This window comes from Phalaenopsis equestris, unplaced genomic scaffold (genome assembly GCF_001263595.1).
Source record: "Phalaenopsis equestris unplaced genomic scaffold, ASM126359v1 Scaffold000002, whole genome shotgun sequence".
Lineage (NCBI taxonomy): Eukaryota > Viridiplantae > Streptophyta > Magnoliopsida > Asparagales > Orchidaceae > Phalaenopsis > Phalaenopsis equestris.
In genome coordinates this window covers 72,459,140-72,467,947 of record NW_018164444.1, presented here as the reverse complement: position 1 = coordinate 72,467,947, position 8,808 = coordinate 72,459,140, and the positions used below count along the sequence as shown (strand labels likewise).

General features: G+C 34.1%; 2 protein-coding genes across 6 annotated transcripts in view; both read left to right on the top strand.

Annotated features, from left to right (window-relative positions):
• LOC110031975 (F-box protein PP2-B10-like) overlaps nt 1-1,572 on the top strand; it is a 19,164-nt gene extending 17,592 nt beyond the window's left edge. Inside the window, exon 5 of one of the 2 annotated variants that reach the window (XM_020735451.1) lies at nt 987-1,572. In XM_020735451.1, coding sequence (XP_020591110.1) covers nt 987-995 — 9 coding nt within the window. In that variant the 3' untranslated portion in view covers nt 996-1,572. The remainder of the gene's footprint in view (nt 1-986) is intronic. The other variant, XM_020735460.1, reaches the window with a different exon arrangement.
• Nucleotides 1,573-2,160: 588 nt separating this feature from the next.
• On the top strand, nt 2,161-5,818 carry LOC110039312. 4 transcript variants are annotated; one of them, XM_020744334.1, is made up of 3 exons: nt 2,161-2,599; nt 3,257-5,212; nt 5,521-5,818. In XM_020744334.1, exon 2 carries the CDS (start codon nt 3,301-3,303, stop codon nt 5,185-5,187), a length of 1,887 nt encoding a protein of 628 aa, XP_020599993.1. In that variant the 5' UTR covers nt 2,161-2,599; nt 3,257-3,300; the 3' UTR covers nt 5,188-5,212; nt 5,521-5,818. The 4 variants fall into 4 exon arrangements, with proteins under 4 accessions (XP_020599993.1, XP_020599994.1, XP_020599991.1 ...); XM_020744335.1 differs by having other exon boundaries at nt 2,252-2,599; nt 3,307-5,212; XM_020744332.1 differs by having other exon boundaries at nt 2,252-2,599; nt 3,164-5,212.
• The last annotated feature ends 2,990 nt before the right edge of the window (nt 5,819-8,808 follow it).

Here is an 8,808-nt window from a genome sequence, read left to right as displayed (position 1 = left end):
GTCTGTCACAGAAGAAGAGATCGAGGCTTCCATTGCCTTCACTATTGATGGGGAAGGTGCAAGCGAGATGGCAGAGCTGAGGGAACGAATTACTGTTGAGATAGTAGGCCTATGAATGAAGAATTTGAGATGAAAAGTAATTCTTATGTGCCATGTATGTTGAGACAGAGTTCATCCACCTGCGTTGTTGGGACAATGAAATTGATAAAATGAAATCTAAATATTACTTTCTATACAACTTCATATTAAAGATGCATTTGAAATTTTAAAGTTTACACTTCCTGTTGTTTTTCCTGGCAAACACGAAGATTTTAGGGACATTTACATGCATAATTTCCAATTCCTATGTATTTATATATTTGAGTGGTTTGTATGTACATCTTCCAGATTGTAATGTTTTTTTTTTAATTTTGGCATAGTTATGGTCTGTTTTGAGACCTGACCTCCATTCTCTGCTTATATGCACAAATAATGTTTCTTAACTTGTGTTAGATAGATTTAATCGAAGTCGACAAAAGGCTTCCCATGGATTAAAATAAAAAAGAAGGATTACTTCTGGATTCTAATCTGTTCTTAGGATGAACAATGGCCATCATCAGATTTTTGTTTGCGATTTGGGCTTACCTGTTCTCAGCACTTTGGTTTCTGTTAATTTGTGTTTGTATTTTGGAAGATTTACATGCATATCACACAATGCTTATGTATTTACATATCTGACATGTAAGTTTTGACTATTATCTTTATAGAACTTTATCTATCTATGCATGAAAAGGTGCATTTCATCTTTTAGAAGTTAGTAGTAGTGGTATTTTTTATGTGATAGGAAAGATTTGAGTTTTAAAACCATAAAAATGCAAGTTTTGGTGTTAGATATGTAAATACATCGGAATTTTTGTGTGTGTAGGTAAATGTTATCTTTTTTTATATGAAATTTATCTGTTAACTCTGATATTACTGAAAGAATCATTCAATTTTACTTGTTGCAGGTGGTTTAGGCGAGTTCAGCCTTACACTTGTAATTTTTTCTGATTTACAATAAGAATGTGATGATTTTGGAACTTAACTAGAACTCAACGAGGACATTGTGTGAATTCTCATGAGCCAGGTATAAAATGAATGTCATGGTTTGAAATAATATTTGGTTCCATAAACGCCGCCATAACTTTCTTTGCGGTTAGTGGAGAAAAGGTTGCTTTTGCCAGAACTCTGATGTTGAATAAAGTTCCATAAGTTCCATAAGTTCCATAAATTCATAAATCTTATTCGACAGGACATACTTCTTATTGCTGCCCCAAGAATTATTTATCTGTAGATGATGTGCTGTATCTTTGGGAGCTATGCAAATATTCATAAAACTTCAAAATTTATGTATTAGATATGTAAATACATAAGATTGTGTTGCATATTGGTCTTTTTTTCAGTTTGTGTTAGATATGTAAATACAAAGTTCTTATTCATAAACAGATGGTTGTTATATTATTCTTTTAAACAATTTTACAAAACAGGGGTATTATTGTCTTTTTTCATAAACAGCTGTCTGACAGCTGGTTTCACGCAGCTGCACCAAACAGACAATCAGCTTCCCCGCAACAGCTTCCTCACAGCTGCTTCCTGGGACAGCGCAGCTGCAGCTGAAAAGCTGAGAAGCTGCAGCCGCGCCAAACAGACCCGAACGAAGGTTATTTTAGTTTGTTCATCTTTAATTATAAAGAAAGTCATACTATATATTTAATGTGTAATAAAAAGTTTTTCTTATAATTAAAGAGAATCATGATGTTGTTTTTTTATTTTAGATGGTGAAATTATTTTATAAAAAAATGAGACATGCATATTTCATGTATCAATGCTCCTTACCTTGGAGTTCAAGGACATCTTATAAAGTTGAATTTTTTTATAACCATTATAGATTTATAACTAAAATACATAAATAATTTGTTTAAAGAACTTATTATAGTAATAATTCTTCCCCTTAAATTATATAGCAAAATAAAATTAAGATTAACGTTAAATAGGGTTTATCAAATTCAATAAATCCTTCCACGAAACTTTCACGGAGTTGAATGTAATTGATGACGAAATAAATTGTTTAAATCCGACACTAAATCAGATTTATTATTTTTTGTTTAATTGGATTTTAGTTATATTCATCCATAAATACCTTTCATAACATGCTATTAAACAGCCTCCCTATGTCGAGAAATATTTGTGTATGTCTAACGTACGTAGAGCCGCGTATCTCAGTAGGTTACATGGAGGGTATTGGAGGGTTATATGCACGTTATACCCCTTGTAACATCTCTGTAACCTACATGTAACTTATAAATATACGAAAACAGAAGCGTGAAACTTACTAATTACACATAGATTACATATAATTTACGTAGAGATTATAAAAGATATAATACAAATATAATCTCCCAATAACCTACACCCAAATATTTCTGTGTGCGAAATAAAAAGGTTTTTACCCGTCTGGTTCATCAGTCTCCCCTACCCCATATTTCCTACTCACCGAAATGCGATCAGGCCGATCCCTCGATATCTTCGAGGTTCTCCATCCAATTTCGGCATTTTTCTATCAATTGGATTCCGAAACTGGGTATCTTCCAAAACCTTCCCTTTTCGTATTTCATTTCTGTTTCGAATTCGGCCACCATTCCCGCTCCAGCTTTATAGTTTGATCTTTTTTTTTTATTTTATTTTATTTTTTTAATGGAGGTTCTTGCCGGATTCTTGCGTTATTTTCCACTTCAAGCCCCTTTCATTGGGAAATTGTTTGGCTCCTCATTTGCGCTAGCTTTAACGGCGCTCAATTTTGCATCGTGTGGTGCGGATTAGTTATCGTTAGGGTTCTTTTGAATCAAGAATTGCTCAAAGCCGACTTTTTAAATTCTGACTGTGATTATTTTTTAGGCTGTGTAGCTATTTTTTTAGGGATTGCACAGATAAGAAACCATGAGTTTGTGGACTAGCAGCTCTATATTTTTGAAAATTAAAAAAAAAAAACTTCTTTTTTTTTCTTGAGAATGTTTTATTTACCTTCAGAGGTGACCAGTGACTGAAGGACGCTGTTAATTACAGTTTTTTTTTTCCAGCAATTATTATTGCATTGCATCACTGAGCTCAATTTGACTGCTTCGCATCTTCACAATGAACTTTTCAGTGTTTCTGTGAGCTGAGAGGTTTGATTTTCGCAAATGAGTTGACTTTGAATGGAGATTGGAGCCCTAAGTTACGATCATACTGTTTTTGATAGGATTTTTGGATTGTTTATCTGAAGATTTTTGTTTTCCTGGCTCGATGAAGGAAAAGGACAGGCCTGATTTGTTTAGTGGTCTAATGGCAGAGAATGCCTTGGTAGTCCACGAACTGATGAACAATAGCTCACTGGCAGTTCAGGAATTAATGTGCGGAAATTCAGTGGTAGTTCAGGAACATAGCTTAGTTCCCGCAGACCATTCTCTTGCTGTTGGGCAGGAGTTCCCTGATGTCGAAACTTGCAGAAGGGCACTAAAAGATATCGCAATTGCCCGTCATTTTGATCTTCGTATTGTGAAATCTGATCGCAGCAGATTCATCGCTAAGTGCGCCAAAGAAGGATGTCCATGGAGGATTCATGTGGCCAAGTGTAATGGCGGTCCTACTTTCTCCATAAGAACATTACATGCAGAGCATACTTGTGAAGGCGTGCACAACTTTCATCATCAGCAAGCAACTGTTGGTTGGGTTGCTAGATCCGTGGAAGCTAGGGTTAGAGATAATCCACAGTATAAACCCAAGGAAATACTGCAGGACATACGTGAGGAGCATGGTGTAGCAGTTTCTTACATGCAAGCATGGCGGGGGAAGGAACGTAGTCTCGCCGCTGTTCATGGTACTTTTGAGGATGGTTATCGTCTTCTTCCCGCATACTGCGACCAGATACTAAAAACAAATCCAGGAAGTATTGCGTTAGTTTATGCAACAGGTCAAGACAATTGCTTCCATCGCCTCTTTATCTCATATCGCGCATCAGTATATGGTTTTTTGCATGCCTGCAGACCACTTCTTGAACTAGATAGGGCGCACCTCAAAGGAAAGTATCTCGGGACTTTGTTCTGCGCTTCAGCCATAGATGCCGACGATACTCTGTTTCCTCTTGCTTTCGCCATAGTCGATGTGGAGAGTGATGAAAACTGGATGTGGTTTCTGTCAGAGCTGAGAAAGCTTCTTGGAGTCAATACAGACAAGATGCCAGTCCTTACAATACTGTCCGAAAGACATCCTTCAATTGTGGAGGCAGTAGAAACCCATTTTCCCAGCGCATTTCATGGATTCTGCCTGCGTTTTGTCAGCGAGAGCTTCCGTGAAGAGTTTAAAAACACAAAACTTGTTAACCTCTTTTGGAATGCTGTTTATTCTCTCACAACTGCTGAATTCGAAGCAAAGGTGTCTGAGATGATGGATGTTCAAGATGTCATGCCATGGTTTCATCAATTCCCTCCTAATCTTTGGGCCGTTGCATACTTTGAGGGAGTTCGGTATGGCCATTTAACTTTAGGGATTACTGAAGTTTTGTACAATTGGTCCCTTGAAGGACATGATTTGCCAATAGTACAAATGATGGAGCATATTCGTAATCAATTAACAATTTGGTTTGTAGAGCGTCAGACTCTAGGTTCATCATGGCCTTCAATTCTCGTTCCATCGGCTGAGAAGGTTATTTTAGAAGCTATTGCTGACTCCCATTGCTACCAAGTTCTCCGAGCGAATAAAGTAGAGTTTGAAATCGTGTCATCTGAGCGAACGAATATAGTCGACATACAAAGACGGTGTTGTTCGTGCCGGCGCTGGCAAATCTACGGTATACCGTGTGCGCATGCCGCCGCGGCTCTCCTATCCTGCGGTGAAGATGTCCGCCATTATGCTCAAGAGTGTTTTAGCGTCAACAAATACCTTGAAGCCTACTCGCAGAATATATATCCACTACCAGAGAAAGCCCTCTGGAATGAGTTTGGGGAGGGCGTTGAAGGCGGCAATCATAAGGCCGATGTCATTATTCATCCCCCTAAAACACGTCGTCCGCCTGGTCGCCCTAAAAAGAAAGTTCTTCGAATGGAAAGTTTAAAGAGACCAAAGAAGATTGTACAATGTGGCCGCTGCCATCTTCTTGGTCATTCTCAAAAGAAATGTTCTATGCAAATTTAAATTTTGCACGGTTTCAGCTGGAAATGTATGCTTATTTCTCATTACTTGCAGTTGTAGCTAGATGTCTAATGATGATTTAGGACTTCTTACTCTTACATGTTTGTATCTTTTCATTTAATGAAATGCAATGGCATTCACCTTTCATATAAATCAAAATAATTGAAACTTTCTGATGTTTATTTCTGTTTTAGGGAGAGTGTTTCTGATCGAATGAGAATAATCGAATAGGATTGAGATTAACATTCATAAAAATGTTAAATAAATACATGAAATAAAATTGAGGTTAGATCTTTCTTATAGTGATGATGTTAACGTGGTTTTTGTTGTTTGCAGGTATTGTAGCTTCCAGCTAAGTTTGGAGCAGGTCATTTCTCTTTGCCGGTGACTATTGGATGGATGCTTTTACTGCCGTTTATCTGTTTTTTTTTCCTTCCCCTTTCATTATTAAAAAAATGAATATTAGAACTCACAATTCATGTTGGAGTGCTGAATCCCAGCATTGAGTAGGCTATATGCAGCCAAAGTTAAGGAGAAGAAATGTTTTTAGGAAGTTGTAATGGCTTTTATTCTTTTACAACAATAATACAATAGTGGAAAATTTACATAGATAGCACACAACTCGTATGCATTTACGTATCTCACACCTGAACTTTCATATTTATATATATATTGAAGACAATGATAATAAAATTATATCTTACCTCCTCTGATTGGCTAAATATTTTCGTTTGTACGTAATTGAATCATTCTCTATCTAAACATATTAGCATACTATTTATCTATTTAGCTAATCATTGCATTTGTTAGATTTTTTTTAATTTGCTGATTATTGAAATAATTTTTTGGTAATATTGTGGATAACATTTAATATTGTAATTAAGATTGCATGCTCTCAATGTGTAGCATAATCTTCTTGAACAGCACTACATTATTGTGTTTGGATTTGTAGACTTGTGTGACTGAAGGTATTAGTTAAATTGTTTTATGTAAGTGTAGTTGAGTACTTTATTTTATAATTGCTTTCATTTGTCTTAACTCACTCACTAGCCTGTTTATTTATCTTACACCATAAGTTAAAAATGTCTGGTGGCTTTTGTAAGATTGAATAAATGGACTAAAAGTGTATATAATGTAATAATTTTGAGTCTCACAATATTAAGATTGTGGTTATACCAGTGACACTCTTAGTATCAGTTCATTCACTCTTACCATGTCTTATTTCTCTTATATTTATATACATAGTTTTTGTAATTAGAGTTGTGGTTTAATTGTTTCATCTATAACTTATATTGCATCTTAGATTACACTATTTATTAGCTTCCTTTAAGAGATTGGCTGAGATTACCTTTTTTGTTTTTGAATTTTTTTAAAAATGTTTTGATGTGAACTAAAATATGTTAGGTACCTTGAACAAAAGTTCCTTTTATTTTGTTTTTATTTTGGGAGAACAAGCTCTACTATGTCCTCAAAGACAAAGGGGAGAGGACCTAAATAAGGTAACCATAGGATGCATTTGAAGCATGATGGACTCCATTTATGGATGAGCTCAAGTTTAGTTATTGGATTGAAGGGCCCCCCTCTGCTCAAAAAGTCGTTGGAAGCCTAGATGAGCTCACCAGTGGTGGCTTTAGTTTTATTCATTAGCCAGTCAATTACTTTTCTATGGCAATTATAACCCTCTCAATCTTATGCATTGTAATGTGGCTGGGGTTGAGAGGAAAAAATGTTTTTAAAAAAAAAGAGGACACTTTTAAATTTTATTTTGAGTATTTTTAAAAATAATTTGTTTCACTTCAAAAAAACAAAAAAGTAAAAAGAACAACCAAGCATCTTTTAATTCCTCATTATTCTATTTTTTTTAAAATAAAATAGTTATTTCAAGCAAGCCCTAAGTGTTTTAGTGAGAGTGTTTTGAATTGTTAGATTTTGAAATATTTTTAAAATGGCCCATTGCGTACCCTATTCTCCTCCCTTTTTTGGCTTTCATTCCACAATTAATATTAGAGCCAGTACTATTAATTATAAGGCTTCATAATTTGAGATTTAAAAGATTCGCATGGTACATATAGTGGAATTTTTTTGGGTTATTGAATTTATGTACCAGTACCTCCATTTTTTGATAGATTAAATTTTGATATTTGAGAAAATAGATTTTTAATATTTCAAGAGATGAATTTTAAGGTATGATATATAGTTTTAAAAGACTTTTTATATTCTATTAATGATATTGAATTAAATGATGTAGAGATTTTTTTATTTTTTGTCAAGCTTTATTATGGAATGATTTCTATTATTCTTCACACATTAATATTGATAAAGAAAATTTGCATGCTTTATCCTATAGGTTTGTAGTATTGGTTGTAATATAAGTGAGGAGGAGAAGAAAATTTTAAAAGAAAACATATTCATTTCCAAGAGAAGAAGCAAAAGTTAAAAAAAAAGGAAGGATGTCAAGGATAAGGAGAACAGGGATTATACAAAAAAATGAAAGATGGTCATCCCCACACCACAATTATAAGCGCCTGACTCCTTGGACAATGAGGTAAACATTTCATGTGATGAAGTATCCATTGCTTTTGGCAAGTTGGTTGATATTTATGAAAAAAAAATTGAGAAGATTTTGTTATTTTTTATAATTTTTTCATTGAAATTCTTCTAACTTTCTTTCCTCGTTCAAAATAATTTTATTATCATTGATGTTTTTAAAAAAATTCGTTTAGGTTTTTTTTCATGTTTTAGTTTTATACAATCATCACAATCAAATCATATTTAACTTGCAGCTATTTTTTTCATATTTGAGAATTTGCTATGCATAAAAATGATTCTATCTGAGAGTTTTGTATAAATTATATAAATTATCTGTCTATCTATATATATATGTTAATAATTTTCCTTCATTGAAGTTATGCCATTTATGCTGTAGAGCCATGGAGGGGTTATTTTATACAATTTATTACAATGAATTCCATCTTAGTCCTTTTATTGCCATTGTTTCTCTCTAATTTTATTTCATGTTAGCATTAATCTAAGTAAACTATTTTCTTTCGGAGATGATGAAAATCAATTTATATAGCGAAGTGGACTAGATGGATTGAAATTGAACTCCAGCTTGTTGGATTCAAACAATTAACTTTATATTGATTTAAATTATACTTTGGGGCTTAGGAACTTGTTTGACCTGACCGGTGAATGCAGCGTTCGGAAAGAGTTTTAGATAATCAGAATGATGAGAAACATCAAAAGCCAGTGGAGAAAAATTATCTTGGACAAGCTGGAATGATTAAAATAGTTTTAAACGAACCAGAATGAAGAATATCTTACATCCCCTTGCATCATATGATGCTTATTCTAGATGTAGAGTAGTGGATTTGGAGATAATATCACAAAAAAATTTGTCATTTCTTTCCTTCTGGATATTGTATATGAGACAAAGATGGGCGTATGATGTTCGGTAAATAAGCAACTAAACATAAGTTTTTTGATAATTTAACTTCCAATGGAGTGTAAATAGCATATGGGTTAATCGATAGCTTCCTTTTTTATAGCTCAACAACAGTTTTTAATCCACATTTCAAGGCTAACCAACCAATGGCCAGGAATTTTATTGAATAATGCTCATGC